The sequence below is a fragment of the Vicia villosa genome, unplaced genomic scaffold (assembly GCF_029867415.1).
Source record: "Vicia villosa cultivar HV-30 ecotype Madison, WI unplaced genomic scaffold, Vvil1.0 ctg.000715F_1_1, whole genome shotgun sequence".
Classification (NCBI taxonomy): domain Eukaryota; kingdom Viridiplantae; phylum Streptophyta; class Magnoliopsida; order Fabales; family Fabaceae; genus Vicia; species Vicia villosa.
This window is the reverse complement of record NW_026705323.1, coordinates 162,242-183,222: the sequence shown is the minus strand read 5'-3', so window position 1 is coordinate 183,222 and position 20,981 is coordinate 162,242. Positions and strand designations below refer to the sequence as shown.

General features: G+C 35.7%; 1 protein-coding gene across 1 annotated transcript; it reads left to right on the top strand.

Annotated features, from left to right (window-relative positions):
- The first annotated feature begins 9,118 nt into the window (after positions 1-9,118).
- Positions 9,119-16,972, top strand: LOC131630662 (uncharacterized). The gene is made up of 5 exons (XM_058901422.1): positions 9,119-9,334; positions 10,589-10,911; positions 13,280-13,992; positions 14,212-14,501; positions 14,714-16,972. The coding sequence occupies exons 1-5, from the start codon at positions 9,119-9,121 to the stop codon at positions 16,970-16,972; spliced, it is 3,801 nt and encodes a 1,266-aa protein (XP_058757405.1).
- The last annotated feature ends 4,009 nt before the right edge of the window (positions 16,973-20,981 follow it).

Here is a 20,981-nt window from a genome sequence, read left to right as displayed (position 1 = left end):
GAAATTCCATCAAGTAGTCTTACAAAGGGAAAGGTTGGTCATCCACTGAGCGAATATCTCAAGCATCCACTTGGTGGAATAATTCCTTTCAATCTGGGGCATTCATCCCATGATCAACACTGGGGCAGACCATTGCAATCTCCATGATTCAAGCTATCAGAGTCCTATCTCAAGAGATCATACAAGCTGGGGCAAGCTAGTAACATATTTACCTTCAATCAAGTGTCAGATATCAAGATGGGTGTCGAGGAGTCAAGACAAACGCCTTCACCAATACCTTCACAAGCAATTACCTTTCCGCAAGGACATTCTCCAATCATTATCCACATCTTGGAAACAATCATTCCATTCATAATCATACATACATCATGCATATCATTGCATTTTCATTATCATTTCTCCCGCATGATCCAATCATCAATGAAGCAGGGGCATCCGCCCCACCTTGAATCAAGCAGAGTTTCAGAACTCCACCTAACCTATTCCACGCAAAGCAGAAACCCTGAACAATCCATCAGTACACTGCATATAGAAATCATTGCATTGCATCTCCAGAAGTGCATAAAACAAATTAAACATTTGCATGTGAAGCATAAGCCAAGTTACTCATCAGATGAGGTCCTTACCAGTATTCAACTGATATTCCACTGAATCACTCAGATTTACTATTGTGGTGTCATCTTCCAAAGTCAATCATGTTCATCTTTCTTCAACCCATAGTTGATGTTTTTGTGTTCAACCCAGAGTTGATTTCCTTTAATCTTTTAACCCCGAGTTAATTACCTTTTCCCTCTCAACCCAGAGTTGACGGTTATCCTTTATTCAACCTAGAGTTGATCCTTCTCTTTCCCTCTCACCCAGAGTTGACGGTTATCCTTTATTCAATCCATAATTGACTTCTCCTTTTTCCCACTCAACCCAGAGTTGACGGTTATCTTTTCCCTTTTCCCACTCAACCCAGAGTTGACGATTATCTCTTGTTCAATCCAGAATTGATTCCTTTTCCCTCTCACCCAGAGTTAACAGTTATTTGTTGTCCTTTCCCACTCAACCCAGAGTTAACAGTTATTCCTTGTTAATTTCTTTTCCCATTCAACCCAGAGTTGACGGTTATCCTTTATCCTTTTCCCACTCAACCCAGAGTTGACGGTTATCTCTTGTCTTCCCCACTCAACCCAGAGTTGACGGCCATCTTGTATCCTTTTCCCACTCAACCCAGAGTTGACGGTCATCATTTGTCTTTTCCACTCAACCCAGAGTTGACGGTTATCTCTTGTCTTTCTCACTCAACCCAGAGTTGACGGTTATTTCTAATTGTTCATCTTTCCTTATTCAACCCAGAGTTGATTTCCTCGCTTTCTCTCAACCCAGAGTTGATGTCCACCTCTTGCTTTCAACCTAGAGTTGATGTTCTTACTTTCTTTCTCAACCTAGAGTTGATACCTATATCTTGTCCCACTAATACTGATTTCCCTTTTCATTCTCAACCCATAGTTGATGTTTACCTCTTATCCAACCCAGAGTTGACTTCCCTTTATTCTTCAACCCATAGTTGACCCACTTTTCTTTTCAACCCAGAGTTGGTGTTTATTTCATTTCTAACCCAGAGTTAATTTGATCAATCCAGAGTTGATATTCCTCAGTGGAGTTGACATCATTTTTGTCCAGTGGATCCTACCTCTCATCAGGCAAATTTTCAGGTTCTCTTGATATTTAATCTTCTTCTACCTTGAATGATCAAAGGGCTAGCGCCAATCTCACCTTCAGGTTTAAGATGATTAAATAGGGGCAGCTGTTGCACCCCAAAATTTCCCCATCTAATTTTATTTCTAATTGGCGTATAATTCTCAACCATCTGCATACCATCCATTACATCATCTAACTCATGCATCATTAATCAATAGCTTGGCACAGAGATCAAGGATATCATCGATTAGGGTTTCTCCATTCAAGTGCTATTCAAAGCGTTCCATCATTTGGGCTATTTAAGCCAAGAGGTTTTTCTTTTGACTAAAGTTTGGATCATCAAGACATTAGGTGTCTAAAGGTTCAATTTGAAGTTGAGGTTTCTTTAAGACGCAAATATAATTTATCCATTAGTTTGGAAGCAATCTCTTATGAAAATCGAAGAATGGTCAAGAGATATTTCAAAAGGGTATTTATCAAGATTTTATGACCTTACTCAAGTGTTATGCATGTTTGTCCATAAGGAAGATATTCCCATCAAAAGTTCATTACAAAGGTCAACATTCTCCAAAGAAACCCAACATACATTACAATTGAAGATTACAAAAATACACATTATTTACAAGTTAAAGAGTTCATCACATCATATTTCACAATTCAAATTCCATTACAAAAAATCCAAAAATTCATGACATACCCAAAGGTCCAAATGTCTATCATTCTTGTTCAAACACACTTCTACAAGTATCTATACTCCATAAGATTACACCATTTTATCTCTTTACATTATGTACAAAAAAGTAATATAAACCTAGATAGCTAATGTTTTTACTTCCAAGCTTCCCCATCTCTTCTAGAATCCTTCAATTCCAATACCATATCATTCTATGCCTCATACATGACCACATACACCAAGCTCCTTCTTCAAACCACCAAACCTGTTACAAAGCATTCCAAAAATTCAGAACAACAAATACTAAACAGTCAGCCCTGCACAATCATAATATCATTCATCCATATATTTTTACCAAATTCAGACCCAATGCACATTCATACCAGAATTTCTAAACCCTTCCCACTGTTTTGTATATACCAACTAAACCTATTTCTAACCAACAATCTTCAAAAGCCTAACAGTTCTATAACCTAATGCTAACAAATTTTGTAACTGTAAAGTAACAGGATTTCCTAGCAGCTAACCTATCAGTTCTAACAGCCACTTAACCACCTTTCAACCATTCCCTAAAGCAGAGTCAGTGATGATAGCTTCTTAACATAGTTAACAGCCCTAACAACCTAGTATAATCCCATAACCATATAACTAACTCAACCACCAATTGAGTTTATAACTACCCTGAAACAGAATCGCAACTACCTAACTGATTTCTCTAACCAGTCCTAACCAATTCATAACAACTTCTAAAGCCTATAACCAATTCTCAACAGAAGTCTAACCTCTAACAGAATTCAACAGAAATCTAACAGAAATTCAGAGGGTAAGCTAACCTGCAATCTCTATATAACCAAGCAGTGATCCATTCTTCAGTTTCTCTCTTCACTTCATCACCACCTTCACATTCTTCATCCTACACAAATCTCTTCAATCTTCATCATTCACTTCACCTTCACTCTCTTACCCATTCATCAATCTTCTTCACTGCTCCGCAAACCACCTTCAATTCCCCATTTCTCTGCTTCAGACCACACCATTCTCACTTCACCAGTCTCCATCGGTCTTCATCACTCAAGATTCTTCATTCTTCTCCAATCTTCAACTGATAACAAGAATCTTCACCACCTTCAAGCCACAATAATAGAATCTTCAATCCCTCTTTCGATTCATCTTCAACTCGCCTTCATCGTCATTGCATCACAGCTCCAATTCAACAAGAACGAAAGGATTTGAATCAGAAGAAGGAGCAAGAAAAGAAATCATCTGAAAAGAGAACTCAGGAGTTTACCTCTGACTCTTCTCATCCATTCATTTAGTGATCGACGCTTCAGTTGGGTTGATCGGTGACTTAGGGTTAGAAATCGAAGACGAGAGTTTTGGATGGAGAGATGCAATCGAAAGCTTCTGGTTCGAATTAAGGCTGAGAGAGCATACACTGTTGATTCACCGTGGCACTTCGATCGGAGTTAAACGTTGAGACCGTCGCCGCCGTTGAGTCCGTCGAGAGAGAGGAAGAGGGACGTAGAGGTTCACCAGTACACAACTCAACCCTAATTCCCAATTCAATGCGTTTTTAGTTCTTTTCATTATTCATTTTTTTTATTATTCATTTTTTTATTATTTATTTTGGATAATTGAATAATAAATCACCATGGATCAATACAAGAAAACTCCTGGGCCATTCGCTGGATACACCCCCTATGGCCCATGTATCTTCTCTTTTTGGTGCTGAAAGATTGTAACAAAAAAATCTGTTTGGGGCCAGTTCTTTGGGCCCTGCGCCTTTGTTCCTGCTAACTACACCGCTATTTCAATGTACACCCCCTGTTCATTCTTTTTCCCTTAATTAGAATTTAGAGTTTTTAATATTAGTTTTGTTCCTTTTTTGGCAATAAAAATACTAATTTTTTCTACTATCATTTTTAGACTTTAATACATATTTTGTCATATAAAAAATAATCATTTAGTCTTTTTGCTTGATTTAGAGTTCATTTCTTATCCATAAAAAACAATAAAAATAGTAGTATTTTTAATTCATTTTTGTACTATACTTTTGACTTGTTATTTCATGCTTGTGTGTGATTTTGTACCATTGCGCCATTCTCAATTTTTGCTTCTAATGTGACTTTATTTTCATGTCTCTTTGATTCCTAACTTTAGGTAGAAACCATGATAACATTAGGATCTAGAAATTCCCTTTTAAACACTTAGGCTAGTTACTTCATTTTAGGCTAGTTTTCCTTTCCTTTTTCTTTTCAACTTTAAAACATTTAATAAAGGAAGAGGCGAATCACATTTCACTAAAAGTGGGAGAGAAATGAGTGGGATTTATTCCCTAATCTGTTTCTCAAACACTTAGTGGGAGAGAAATGAGTGGGATTTATTCCCTAATCTGTTCTCGATCACTATGTAGAGAAATGAGTGGGATTTATTCCCTAATCTGTTTCTCTACCATCATACACTCTTATGTGATTCAACTCGCAGATTAATTCCCCTTAAAAATCACCAATCAAAAACATCTAAAACACTTAATAAAGGCTCAGACCTAAACAAAGTGATGAAGTGGTGCGAAGCCTTGTATTGGGTTTTGTTCATCATGGAATTACCCTAAAAAATACAAACCAATTTTCTCTCTTCTCTCTCTTGCCTCCGAGGCATTCTTTCTCTTGCCTTTAGGGCTTTCTTTCTCTTAATCGGACACGTTATTTCCGCTCCATTCCCAGCTTAAGACTCCAGAGGTCGAGCAGCGGAGTGCGAATGTAACTGTCCACTAAAAAACACAAAAACAAACAAAAAACATGTGAGCCGAACTACGGCGCTCTGATTCCTGAAAAGGATACGTAGGCATTAGGTCGCGGGGCCTAAGCGAGCACAACTATTTATAAACCTTCTTTTCCCCGTGTTTCCTTTATTTCTTTTGCATGCATTCCCTTAGTGATTAAGCTTTAGATTTATACACCCTTAGAATAGAACAAACATAAGTGGATCCTGTGGAGTACCATAGACGTGAGGGGTGCTAATACCTTCCCCTCGCGTAACCGACTTCTTACCCGATCTTTGGTCGCAAGACCTTTTCTTATCCTTTCCTTATTCTAGGTTTCCTGATATTCCTTTCCCTCTTTGAGATAAATATATTGGTGGCGACTTTGTTCATATTTTCGCGAGCGTGCGACAATCATGAAAAGAAAAATAATGTATGTTAGTACGTCAGTTTCATGAATAAGAGCTAAATCTAAGAATATGTTAGCAGGATAGCTTACTTAGAGACGGGTTCAACATCTTTAACACCACAAATACATTCAAAGGCCGTGTCATCATACTTGTTAGTTGTATTGCAAGCAGGGCAAGACTAAAAAAAATTATCCAGACCGGGCGGCTATTCATCTTTTTATAGTGCCAATGGTTTTGGCGAAGCAAACCTGAAATTATATCACAGATTGTTATAGAATAGTTGACTTAGGTATTGACATATTGAATGAAATAATTATAACCCATTACCAATAGAAAATCCTTGTTATTGTACATGAATCAAAACATACAGGAAAAATCAATCTCAGGAAATCATACTATAAATTCAATATTGCAAGACATTAATGTTTATAAAAGTGTAATCTTAAAAAAACATACAATAAGCTTTTATTCAAAATGACCATAAAAAGTGTTGAACTACATATTTAACTAAATGACCATACCTCTCATTAACCTCTGCAATATTGAACTCAAATCAACTGAAAAAACAAAAAATAAAACCAGAAAGTTATTACTCAGTGTTAATCAAAACCAACAATGTACAATGTTAAAAGAAACATGAACATACTTTTCTAGAACTCAAAGAACAAAACATACATAGTAAGTATTTTAACCTTTAGCCAAAAAAGTATTCAAACCTTCGATGTCACCTTCGATTCAAAACGTTCACCGAGGAGATGTTGAATGGATTTGCAGTGGAGACGACGGCGCTGGAGTATCGTGCACGATGAAGAAACTGCTAGGACTTGAAGGGTGAGTAAACTGTTAAGATTTGAAGGGTAAAGTGAGAGCAGAGAAAGAGATAGAGAGAATATGTCGAAGACAAAAAGTGAGAGTAGAGATAGAGATAGAAAATGAATAAAATAATTAAGACCACTCATGTTTTTACAGTTGTCGAAAGAAGTTCAAATTGAAGCCTTATTTTGTTAATTACGGATTTGTCCAATTGGCAGTGCAAATTAAAATGGTGGAAAGGATATTTATGGTAGAAGGGTCATTAGATTAATAAAGGCTTGATAGTAGATAGTAAAATAGTAGGTAGAAGCTTTATAGTAGAATTTTCAATCATAATTTTATTTTTAATTTATATAATCTAGAAATTCTCAATTGACTTTCAAATTAATATTTGTTCCGTATGGTTTTAACCTTTAAATTTTATTTTAATTTTAAAAAAAATTTAGATAATATTTATAAGTCATAATTTAATATTAATTAAATATTTTAAAGTTCATTATTCTAACAAAAATTTATTTATTACCAATATTTTATGATGAAATATAATTCATTATTATTTGTCGAAGTGGATTTTAGACAATTATTTTTTATGCAAGACTCTCTAACTCAATTATTGAATTATTGAATGCACTGAAACAAAATAGTGAAGTAAAATTTAAGAAAATAAATGACAAGTCATTTTAAATTAAATCAAATCTTCAATGTAATAAAATAGAATGAGTTACACAGAAAGTAGTTATCGATGATGTGCTTTCATTTGTTTTTCTTTTGATTATAAATAGATATCCTTTATTGTCAAAATTTATTTTTAAAATAATATATTAAAAAGTGATTCAATAGATAATAAATAAAAGGTACATATGTATTTATGGGCCGACAATGTTATGGTGTACAAGTGAGTAGGAGAAATATAAATGTGTGAACTTAACTCGGGTTTTTTCACTCGTGGGACCTGGGATTGAAGGTTTACTTTGGAATAGATGATTCTAACAATTAATATGTGTTTATACCATTTGTATTTGACACTTTAACTTCTTAGCACCAAATATTATAGGTTGTTTTAGAAAAAGTCTAAAGGTTTGTTGATAACTATATTGTGTCTTATACGACTGCTTTCTAAAATGATATATATGTATATCCTTGCTATTAAAATTTTAAAAAAAACAATAGGATTTATGGATTAATCGAACGAATCTTCTTTTTAATATTTGCAAACTATTTTTTTTGTAATTCTAATCTTTTAGCATCAGAAGTAGTTTTGGTGGAATTCATATTGACCTCTAAAGTGATAACCCCCTCTTTTTTTTGTTCTGTCATTTTTTCTATTTCTTTTAAGATTGTCTTTGTTTTAACATTAGTATCTTTTATCATTTTTTCTATTTCTTTTAAGATTGTCTTTGTTTTAACATTAATATCTTTTATCCTTTTATCTGTTTTTATCCTTTTTTTTGTGATTGAGGAATTTGTCCAATTAATAGATTCAATTATAATGGGCGATTCCTCAATCATTGGATTACTCTTACGGATTATTGAATTTTTTTTTGCGGACTATGGACGTTGTTTTAAATAGGATCGATTTGTTAATCTTAAAAGGGTAGGAACGCAGCTTATTCCGTGCTTTCCATCCATTTATGTGTAATCTTTGTTTAAAAATACTTATATAAATTAAAGATTTTTTTATTCCTTTTTATTAAGGGTAAGTTTTTAAATTTTATATAAGACATTCAAATTGTTTGAGACGTCTCTCCCTCGGGCCACTGACAACTGAAGTGAAAAGTTACATTTGTCTTGGGTTCAGTTTTCAACAACAATATTTTCAAAATGACGCATTGGAATGTGAACCTCACATTACCTCTCGGTTGCAATGACAACAGAGGCTAAAAGTAGCAAAGTGCTCAACTATTTCACTCGGTTGAGACTTTTAACTGAGGAAATAGGTGTGAGCGGATCACTTTTCCCTCAATTGGGAAATCTAACCGATGGAAAATCCATTTATAAAATATATATTTTTTAAGTTTTACATATTGTTTTTATAACATGTATTTTTAAGAAACATGACCTAAATGATAATTTTTGTACTATATTTTGTGAAACATAACCTAAATGACACATTTATGAAAAAAAATACATTATATAGCTAAAAGGAACATCTTCTACCAAAACTATATGTTGTTTACATCATAATCCAAATGATTCACATTGTGTACCAAAATATATATTATTTTCATAAAAACCAAAATGGTACAAATTATATTAAGTGGTTAACAAACACATAAACAACCAACATATAAGCAAAATGTCTCTTCTTTTATAAATGGATTATGGTCGTTAAATACCTATAAGTTGAAAGAAATGTAAAATCACTTAGAGATAATAACAAACTATTACGCAGTAAAAACCGTTAATTTCTAATCGTAAATATGTATTACATGCTTTCAGGAATCAAGAATGTCGAAAGAGATAATGTTCAACATGTGTTTCATCATATAATATACACACTGATATCCTCCTAACTTTATTATCGTCTACAATAAATTTAATATAGTGAATAATAATATACATAAAAAGCATAAGTTATTATATAATGAATTTCACAAATAATACACTTATTTTAGGTGTATAAAATTTGATTTTTTTATTTCTTAAACCTTGCAACGAATTGTATCCCTCCACAACTCTATGTTGAAAACAATTCAAGTATAAATTCGTCCGGATAAGGTGCGGCCAAAGCATCCATTGTTAGTTAAAATCTTGGAAAGGAAGATCCCAAGGTCCATGGAAAAGCCGCACAAACTAGCTGATTATGATGGAAAGGAGGAATTTGATGAACACGTGCAACTTGTGGACGAAAGCCTGAGTTACTTCACCTGCGACGAAGCCTCCAAATGGAATTTTTTTGCACTCACCCTAGTCGGACTACCTCAATTATGGTTTAATGGCCTACATGATGGGTGCATTAATTTAACCGCCCAATTTTATAAGAGGTTTTCGGTGCAGTCTACCGTCACTACAAGAAAATTCTCTTTTAGTGACCGAATTAGAGACCGAAAAAGCTTAAAAATCGATCACTAAAATGTTTTGTGACCGATTCAGCGACCATTGATTTTTGGTTACTAAAAGTGAACTTTCTAGTTGTGTGCCTGAAAGCAACGCCTGATCAGCGAGGCCGTTCTAACTAGGATCTTTCAATGGAAAAAGAAAGCTCGTGGTCGTATATCGATCAGTTTATGCATGTCTCATTTGAGTTAGACGGGTCTCAAGAAGGCCTTCAGTGCTGGATTTTATAGAACGGCCTCTTTAGAGACCATCATTTCAGGAAAATTCTGGGGAAAATGAAGGTCAAATTTATCCATGAGATGCTGACCATGGCTGAGCTTTATATGATTTTGGAAGAGAAATTGACCACAAGTTTCTATAAGCCCGCGCCTAGCGAGTCTCACTTTGGTCGCCCATCAGGGAAAGATCCTCACCGACATCAGGAAGACTCTGACCAAAACATGTAAGGGATGTATGATAGATACACCCCAGTAATGGTCTCTCACGAGAAGATTTATCAATACTACATAAACACTATATTTCAAAAGAAAGGAATCAGACACTTTATCCCGTTAGAGAGACATCTCAGATTCCCAGAAAATCCCAACCGTAAAACACATCCAACGATCATCCACGAAGAGCAACGAATAGCTAGTTTGTAATATTGGCTCTCTATAAATATAGAGTAGGCGCTAAATCAAGAGAACACGTTTTAAATACAATTTAATTCTACTCTTCTTTTTCCTAAAGTGGATTGAGCATCGGAATGGTAATCTTGCAGGTACCCCTACTTCACAGCATTGAAGGTTGCGATCCACCGTCGGCTCTGTTCAAACTTTTCATTCTGATTCCAAAATAGAACAAATCCAACCCCTCACTTTGACTATATGCCTTTGAAACCAAAATTTCCTTTCACTTCTTTATGGATCCATCAGCCTTATGCTTAATTTTATAAACCCATTTACTTCTAATTGGTTTAACATTTAGGGATAAATCAACCAACTTTCAACTACCATTGTTAGCTAATGCCTCTAATTCAGAATTCATAACTATCTACCAATGCTCATCTTTTCAAGCTTCTTCATAAGTTTTAGTTGCTTAATCATGTGTGACATATATACTAAAGGACTTATGATGATTTTTCTGAGTTATTTGAAGTATTGCACATATAATCTTCTAATTAATCTGGTAAATGTCATATCCTAATAGGTTTTGTTGAAGTATTGCACATATAATATTGTGGTTGATGAAATTTTTATTTGGGATTGGAGTAATTCAATCAACAAGACATTGATGAGATCTGACTTCGAAGAAGCAACTACTGAAGTCGAAGTTGATGCAATTGTTGAAACTCGAGTCAAAGTCGAAGCAGTTACAAATATTCCTGACACAGTCGAAGTCGAAGATGGTGTGATTGATATTAGCCAAAGACCTCAAAGAACTCAAACTCTTCCAGTAAGACTTCAAGACTATGATGTGGCCGGTGATGGTGAAGTCACACCAGATGGACAATTAATTCATTTTGCTTTACTGTAGGTGATGAACCACTCAACTATAGAAAGGCCTTAAAGATTCAATAGTGGAAGTTAGCTATGGTCGAAGAGTTATAGGAAATCGAAATAAACAACACATGGGAGTTAGTCGAATTATCAGCATATAAAAAAGCTATTGACATAAAAAGGGTGTTCAAACTGAAACACAGTGCTGATGGGATGATAGAAAGAAATAAAAAAAGATTAGTAGCTTAAGGATTTCTTCAAAGATCAAGACTCGAATACTCTGAAGTATTTGCTCCAGTAGCAAGATTGGAGACTGTTTGACTAGTGGTAGCATTGGCATGCAATCGAGGTTGGCTGATATTTCATTTAGATGTGAAATCAGCGTTTCTGAATGGTTTTTTAGATGAAGAGGTCTATGTCACATAACCTCCAAGGTTTGTGATTCAGAAAGAAGCGAGTAAAGTATATAAGTTGCACAGAGCACTCTAAGGTCTCAAGTAGGCACCTAAGGCATGGAACAAGAAGATCGACTCATACTTAATCGAATTAGAATTTGTCAAATGCAAATCTGATTATGGTGTCTATGTTCAGGTTGTGGCACAAAATATAACAATTATCTGCATATATGTCGATGACTTGTTGGTAACTGGAAATAGCTTGGAGAACTTGTCGAAGTTCAAAGAGATGATGATGAAGGAATTTGAAATGTCGGATTTGGGAAAGTTGTCTTATTTCCTATGCATAGAATTTCAAATTTCGAAGCAAGGTATGATGCTACATCAAAGAAAGTATGCCAAAAAGATACTCAAGAGATTTAGAACGGATGATTTGAATCCTGCATCCTCACTTGTTGAAACAAACTTAAAGTTGGAGAAGCATGGAGAGGAAGACAAAGTCGATGTAACTTTGTTCAAGCAAATTTAGGGATCTCTGTGGTATATGTGCAATAATCTACATGATATAGGTTTCACTGTCGGAGTAGTGGGCAGATACATAAGTGAACCAAGAGTGTCACAAATGAAGGATGCAAGAAGAATTTTAAGATACTTAAAAGGATCAATATAGTAAAGAAATCTATTTCAACAAAGTTATGAAGACAAAGAAGCAACAATCACTTGTTTTTCAGGTGCTTATTGGTCTGGAGATAAGGAAGATCACAGAAGCACAACCGATTATTTCTTTCGAGTATTTGGTGCTCCATTTTCACGTTGTTCGATAAAACAACTTGTGGTGGCATTATCATCGTGTGAAGCTGAATATATAGCAGGATCCTATGCTGCATGTCAAGCAATTTAGATCAGATCTGTACTTGAAGAAATGAAGGTCGAATTAAAGAAACCTCTTGTCTTGCAAATCGACAACAAGTCAGCCATAAATCTGGCGAAGAATCCAATTTTGCATGAAAGGAGTAAGCATATTGAAGCTAGATTTCACTTCTCGAGGGAAGAGGTAAATCGAGGTAAACTTAAAGTTAGACATTGCTCGAGTGAGCACAGTTGGCCAAAATTTTCACCAAAGGATTGAAGATCGGCAGATTCCTAAATTTAAGAAAGAAATTAGGAATAGTTCAGATTGATTATTTTTAGAGTTGTTCGACAATTGAGATTATAAGGGGTATGTTGAGATATTATTGGGATTTGTTTAGATATTATTGGGATTTATATTATTAATAAAATATCAAATCAGATCTAATAATATCAAATATAATCCAAGTTGTGTAAGCTCAAGACCAATCAGGATTGTATATAAATAGACATAGTCCGTATCATTATTTATATAATTCAATTCAATAATATAATACTTATTTTTTTTATTCTCTTCCTACTAAAAGTGTCTCACGCACTAACATAGGTAATTTATAGTTTCAATGGCCGAACAGAACATAGTTATTTTCATCAAGAATTCCAAATCTCATTAACCTCTCCTTAGTTGTCAACCTGTTATGAGAGGCCAGCCACAGCACAACAAAAATGACAATATTCGAAGGTAGTTAGAAAGAAATTAAGAGAGGTCTTTGATCTTGGTACCAAGGCGGAGGATTTCTGTTACCCAGTTGAGGAGAGACTACCTTCAGAGCAACTTTTCGAAAACAAAATTCCAGGTAATGCCCCCTATTGCTCTAATTCCAAGTTGGTATCCGATGATAGTCAATTGTCGAGTGGTTCGCTAACACACTCAGATATTATGAACTGCAACAAAAGAATCCTAAACAGAGGTATGGGGAAGGTGTCAGAAGGTCTGTGGAGATCTATGACGAGTCTAGGTATGGTTAACAACTCAAGGGAGTTTTTTGATCCAATTCAGAAAATCGTGGAGTTAGAGAATAGAGATCGTCACGAAGGGAGGAGTACCAAGGCGAACAACTCTGTGGTTAAATGATAGTTTTATCCTTTAATATTAGAGGAGGGGGAAGCAAAGTGAAAAGAAAAAGAATCGGGTTTATGAATAGAACAGGGGAAGCGGATGTCTGTTTTATACAGGAGACTAAGTTGTCAGGTATAAATGAGGGCATGGTTAAGGAGATGTGGGGAGAGGACAGGTTTGAGTTTTCATATTTGGACGCTATTGGGGCTTCAGGAGGGATTATAAGGATGTGGAGGAAGGATTTTTTCAAGGTTTTGTTCAGCTTTAGAGGAGAGGGTTTTCTAGGGAAGTGCATGGAGAAGGAGGGTAAGCTGATATATCTGGTAAACGTTTATGCTTCTTGCGTTAATTCGAATAGAAGGATCACGTGGAAGAAGCTGGTAGAGTATAGCCGTAAGTTTCAATTGGGATATTGGTGTGTCGGGGGCGATTTTAATGTTGTGTCAGCCCAAGAAGAAAGAGTGGGGTTTGCTGGAAGTAGACATAGGAAGGAGATATCTCAGTTCCAAGATTTTATAGCTGAGATGAAGTTGGTGGACATCCCTACAATAGGAGGTAAATTCACTTGGTTCAACAGCAATGGCAAGTCTATGAGCAGGATTGACAGATTCTTACTTTCAGAGAGTTTCATAGAGGATTGGAACATCGAGGGGCAATATATAGGTGCTAGAGACATCTCTGATCACGCGCCAATTTGGATTAAAAACAACAGGAAGGACTGGGGGCCGAAACCATTTAAGTTCAACAATGGTTGGATAAAACACCCGGATTTTGGAAATTTTGTTAAGGAAGAATAGAGTAAGATAGTTGTCAAAGGGAGAGGGGACTTCTGTTTGGTTGAAAAGCTGAAGATTCTTAAGGGCAGGCTGGCTTGGTGGAACAAATTTGTTTTTGGATGGATTGACTTAAACATTAAAAGTGCGCAAGAAGAGCTGAGTTTTTTAGATGACGTGTTTGCTAATTTTGCAGGTACGGTGCATGAAGAGGAGGTGAGAAGGAGGGCTAAAGTGGTGGAAGTTTTTTGGGAAAATCTATATAAGAAGGAGAGTTATCTAAGGCTCAAATCAAGACAGTCGTGGCTTGCCGAGGGAGATAATAACACGGGGTTTTTCCACTGTTCTCTAAGAGGTAGAAGAAGCAAGAACAAGCTGTGTTCTCTTCAATATAATGGTAGGAGGTTAGAGGAAGTGTCCGAAATAAAGGAAGCTGTCTTTAATCATTTCAATGGTTTCTTTATGGAGCCGGAGCTTAACAGACCTGTGTGTTCTTTTCCTAATCTGAAATCTCTCTCTATGTCTGAATCTCTGGAGCTTGAAAGTCCGTTTTCTTAGGAAGAACTGAAGGAGGCGCTTTGGGAGTGTGATGGAAACAAGAGTCCCGGCCCGGACGGTTTTTCGATTGATTTCTTCAAAACTTTCTGGTTGATCCTCAAGGAAGATTTGCTTAAGTTCTGTTCTGACTTTTATTCCAGAGGCAAGCTGGTCAAGTCCATCTCTTCGGATTTCATTGCCCTCATTCCCAAAAATCAAAACCCCCAAGATTTAACGGAGTACAGGCCGATTTGCTTGGTTGGAAGTCTTTACAAAATCTTATCGAAAATGCTGGCAGCAAGGATCAAAAAAGTGCTGGGAGACTTATTTCGTGTAACCAATCAGCATTTGTGCCCGGAAGGAATATGCTGGACGGTGTCTTGTTGGTCAACGAGGTTATCGATTGGGCTAAACGGAATAAGTCAAGCTGTCTCCTTCTGAAAGTCGATTTCGAGAAAGCTTATGACTCTTTATCGTGGAATTTTCTTAGAGATATGTTGGTGAGGATGGGATTTGGCAAGAGGTGGTTGATGTGGATGGACGCATGTATTTTTTCAAGCCATTTGTCTGTACTTGTTAACGGGAGTGCCACACATGATTTTATGGTTCATAGAGGGTTGCGTCAAGGAGATCCGTTGTCCCCGTTCCTCTTCGTATTAGCAATGGAAGCCCTTACAGCTTTGGTTAGAAATTCTGTTGTAGTGGGTGGATTCAAACCGTTCCAGTTTAGGATTGACGAGGGAGTCGACATCCTTCAGTTTGCCGACAACACCATTATTTTTGGGGAAGCATCTACTGCAAATCTGTGGAATCTGAAAGTAATTCTGAGAGGTTTTGAGTTAATTTCAGGTCTGAAAATTAATTTTTCTAAAAGCAGTGTTATGGGAGTAAATGTGGGAGATTGGATTCTGGATGCGGCAACAAATTTCCTAGCTTGTAAGAGAGGTAATTCTTCCTTTTTGTTTCTTGGAATTATGGTGGGAGTTAACCCTAGAAATAAGAAGGTGTGGTCTAAAGTCCTATATAACTTTAAGAAAAGGTTGGATACTTGGAAGGGTCGGAATATATCAATAGGAGGTCGGGTGACGCTCATAAACGCAGTGCTAAATGCTATTCCTTCCTTTACGTTTTCATTTTATAAATCTCCGCTTAAAGTTTTGAATAAAATCAGAGGAATCCAACGTAATTTCTTGTGGAGCGGGAATGCAAACAAGAGGAGCATAAACTGGGTGAAGTGGGATACGATTTGTAAGCCAAAGGATAAAGGGGGTTTAGGAGTTAGAGACGTCGGAGAATTCAATAGAGCGCTTCTATTAAAGTGGAAATGGAGGCTTTTGAAGGATGATGGGGCTGTTTGGAAGAGTTTTGTGCAGTGGAGGTACAAGAATATTAGACTTAAAGTGTTCCTGCCAGCGGGGGAAGGTTTTAACGCGAAAGATTCGAAATGGTGGCGTGATGTTCTTTCCATTGATATCTTAAGGGACAACTCGGAAGAAGGTTTCAGCTCCTGTGTTCAATGTATAGCAAACAATGGTTCTAGCATTTCTTTTTGGTATAGCATTTGGTTGGAAAATCAATCACTCCGAATCTCTTTCCCGAATTTTTTTGATCTCTCAACCAATAAATATGCATCAGTTGGGGATATTGTGGAGTGGGATAATGGCACTCAAAGATGGAAGTTTGAAAATCTTTTCGAATCTGTCTCTTATTTTCAGGTTTTAAATACAATAGGAGGGCTGCAGTCGGCTAACTGGCAGCAGTTTCTGGATATCGTAAACTCGTATTCGCTGGATTCATCTGCAGAGGACGGCTTCGTGTGGATTCCCAGGCAAGATGGTGTTTTTACAGTAGCCAGCGTGGCTGTTTTGCTAGAGGAGCATAAGGAGTCTGCTTGGGGTCCTGATATTAATAGGAGACTGAGCATCATGTGGAAATCGTCTGTTCCGCTAAAAATTAAAATTTTTGCTTGGCGGTTGTTGATTTCTAGGCTGCCCTTGAAAGATATGTTGGTGCTTAGAGGAATGGTAGCGAACATCATAGATCCTAAATGCCCTTTTTGTGACATCCATGAGGAATCCTTAGACCACTTGTTCTTCTTGTGCCAAGCTTCTAAGAATATTTGGGAAAAGGTTCTGGCGTGGATTGGCTTTAGCTCAGGTTCTTTTTGGGAGGCGTTTTTGGGTCTAGACGATATTCAACTCAAGGTGACAAACTCACATATCCGGAATAAAGTTAATGTTATTTGGTTGGCGAATACGTGGAGCTTATGGCTTATGAGGAATGATAATGTCTTCAACAACGTCCCTTTCAGCTTTGAGACGGTGTTTAACAGAATTGTGTTTCTGTCGTGGAGGTGGTCGGAGTGTAGTTTTTTGTTACCTAGATCTAGTTTCTACGATTGGTATAAGTTACCCTTATAGTGATCTAGTTCTCTGTTTTTTCTTTCCCGTTTGTATGGGTTGCACCCCTAGTGCGTTTTCCTTTCAATCAATTGCTTATTGAAAAAAAAACTTTGACCTAATAATACACTTAATCACACCCTAAACCCTTATTTGATGCATATAGAAACATATAAAATATACTATTAATCTTTTGTGATTTTATTTTTCTTATCATGAAAGGTTATAGAATTGAATGATGAAAATTTAGTAATGCATTTTTTACTATTAGAGATTTTTTTTTACGTGCCTTTCTTATTAAATATACTAAAGGGACAAGCATAACACATTGATATATTTAAAGACCATTCTTGAATGAATATAATATTAGGAAGGTTCATCTCAAACAAGTGCTAAAAACTTTTAAATTCGTTTAATTAGTAGCTAAGCTTATAAATTATAAAGTGGAGGAAATATGGCTATAAATATAAAGTTTTATAGTTTTTTAATTATCTTTCTATTCCTACCTCTTGTTTTAATAAAGGTTGAAGGTAAGCTATTATTATCCTTTTTCAAATTTTCATCTTTATTTTTGAAATGTTCATACTATTTTAGTTACATTGTTTTATTACCTTTTCTCATGACAGCATTTAGATATAAATGTTTGCAGCATTCAGATTGTTACAAAATTATGTGTCGACGTCCCGCGATACCTAAGTGTGATGCTCTCAGAAGATTTTGTAAATGTTTTTAGTCATTCTTAAGTCAACATTACTTCAAGAATCTAGTAGCTATGGATTTGTACTCTAAGATGATGGTTAATATTTTTATTACTTCTAAGCCTATAATTATATATTTATGCTAATATATATTACACTTAAAATATCTTGTTCAGTTTTAAAAGAGATATAGAAAAGTAAAACGTCACTACAAAACTATAAATATACTACAACAATTGTGAATGTATGTTGATTTGAAAATAGAAATTTTTTCATTAATTTAAATATGATGAAAAAGATTCTATAAGTAGCAAGCCAAACCACGTGATCAATTGAAAAAGTGCTTTTACTTAATACAGTTAGTTAGGGATATAAAATAGTTTGTTCCAGTTAGTTACTTTTCTAACTCTAGCAGTTTTGACTATCTTTGTATATATACTTTTCCTTATCTCTTTTTTCTAAATAAGATAAAAGCTATTCTCTTATCTTCTTCAATTTTCTCTAATCGTTCTTATTGTTCTTCATATGCATCAATGGCTTAATGTATAATATGGTATCATCGTCTTCGATCCATTCTTTTACTCTTCCGCACTTACTTCATTGAATCTGTTGCTCTTCTTTCTGCATCTTTTCTGCAAATTCTTCTTCCTGTTCTTCATTGATTCACGATGCCTCCGCGTGTTGGCCCCACTGTTAATCGCATTACCAATGGTGATGTTGATTCGTTCTATTATGTTCATCCAAGTGAAGGACCACATTCTGTTAATATCACACCTCAACTCAATGGATCTAACTACATTTCTTGGTCTAGATCTATGGAACGTGCCCTAGGAGCTAAGAACAAGATTGCGTTCATCAATGCATCTAGCGCTGCTACTGGTGATATACAATCTATGGTTCATAATGGTGAGGAAACTTCTACTGTTAGTCTTGGTGCCAACATAATTCAAGAGCAATTTGCTCAATTGATTGGCTTATTTCAACAAACAAATTTGCTGCCACTTACTCAAAACACCATCTCTAATACCAATCACATTTCTACTCACCATAACCATATACCTAATATTACTTCAAGTAAATACTTCATATCCATAATAATTGCTCTAGCCACATTAAATCGGATTTCTGGCTTCCTGATTCAAGAGCTAACGACCATGTATGTTCTTCTTTGCATTGGTTTAGTTCTTACCATGAAATTCAACCTGTCAATGTTTGTTTGCCTAATGGTTCTATAGTTGTTGCCAAACATGCCGGAACAATCAACTTTTCTCCCAATTCTTATCTCACTAATGTGTTATATACTCTTGATTTTTCCTTAAATCTTTTATCTGTTTCTAAACTATGTCAATCTCTACACTGCATATGCCAATTTTCCCATAATGGATGTCTTATACACGGTGTGAAAGTCAAGAAGATGATTGGTTTAGCTAGACAATTTGAAGGATTGTATAGACTTATCAATGATGATGATTGTCTTGCTGGAAGAGTTACATCCTCACCACACACCGATTCCAGCATTTCTCTATCCAAATCCATTGTTCCTCCCGTTTCTATGAACAATTGTAAAGTGATACCTAAACAAGCCATTTGCCATTTTCGATTTGGTCATTTATCTCATGACAAATTGTCTAAAATGAATCAAATGTATCCTGTTATTTTCAATGACAATAAAGCAGTTTGTGATGTTTGTCATTTTGCTAAGCACAAGAAAATTCCATACAGTATCAGTCATTCTAAGGCTACTCAGCCATTTGAGCTACTTCATTTTGATATATGGGGTCCTGTTTCAATTAGTTCTATACATAATCATAGATATTTATTTGATTTTAGTAGATTTGTTTGGATTATCTTACTCAAGTCAAAAGCAGAAGTATCTAATCATGTCATACAGTTTATAACCTTTATAGAAAACCAACATAACACTTGTCCCAAATTTATAAGATAGATAATGAGCCAAAATTCCTTATCCCTTAATTCTATGCATCAAAAGGCATAATACATCAAAGATCCTATGTAGAGTCTCCCCAACAAAATGCCAGGGTTGAGAGAAAACATCAACATCTTCTAAATGTAGGCACAACTTTTCTTTTTCAATCCAATCTCCCAAAATCCTTTTGGTCCTATGTTGTCAATTATGGAGCTTTCATTATAAATAGAGTTTACACTCCTTTACTTAATAATTAATCCTCTTATCATTTCCTTCACAAATCACCACCTGATATAAGTAAAGTAAAAGTTTTTGGCTCTCTTTGTTATGCCTCTACATTATCCAACCATAGAACCAAACTTGATACTCTAGCCAGAAAAGCTGTGTTTCTTGGTTATGTTGTTGGTTACAAAGGTTCTATTTTGCTTGACCTTCAAACACATACCATTTTTATCTCAAGAAATGTTACTCATCATGAGCATATTTTACCCTATACTAGTAATTCTCAATCTTCCACAAAGGACTGGGAATATTTCAGCTTTATAACAATTAAATCCATTCCTGCCTCATCTCAGCGTCATGATTCTTCTCAGTTCCATGATTCTCCTACATCCATCCTTAATGATGAATTTGTACCTACATCTCCTACATCTGAATATGTCCCTACATCTCCTACATCTGACCAACAAGTTTCCATCTCCCCTACTCTTGATCCCTCTATTTCTCATTCTGACACACCTAACTCATCCCACACGAGTTTCTTCAAGAGCAAGACATCCACCACATCATCTCAAAGATTATGTTTATGCCACCTTCAATGATTCACAAATACAATCATCTTCAGGTACACCATACTCCATTTCTAATTTTCTGTCATATTCCAATCTATCTCCTTCACATTTTTGTTTTACTTTTTCTATTTCTACTAACCAAGAACCAAAAACCTATAAATAGGCATGCAATTTTGAATGTTGGAACCAAGCCATGAAGCTTGAGTTTGATGCTCTTGAAAAAACCGGTACATGGCAAATTGTTGATCTTCCTCCCAATGTGAAACCAATTGGTTGTCATCGGGTTTATAAAATCAAACACAGGTCTGATGGCAACATTGAATGATTCAAAGCACGCCTTGTTGATAAAGGGTACAATCATATTGAAGGTCTTGATTACTCTGATACTTTGTCACCAGTTACCAAACTCACCAATGTTCAACTTGTGTTAGATTTGGCTTCCATTCACAACTAGAATCTTCATCAACTAAATGTGAACAATGCATTCCTGCATGGAGATCTTCATGAAGATGTTTATACGACTATTCCTCCTAGTGTCAAAACTTCTAAGCCAAACCAAGTGTGTAATTTGATCAAATCCCTCTATGGCTTAAAACTAGCGAGCCGCCATTGGT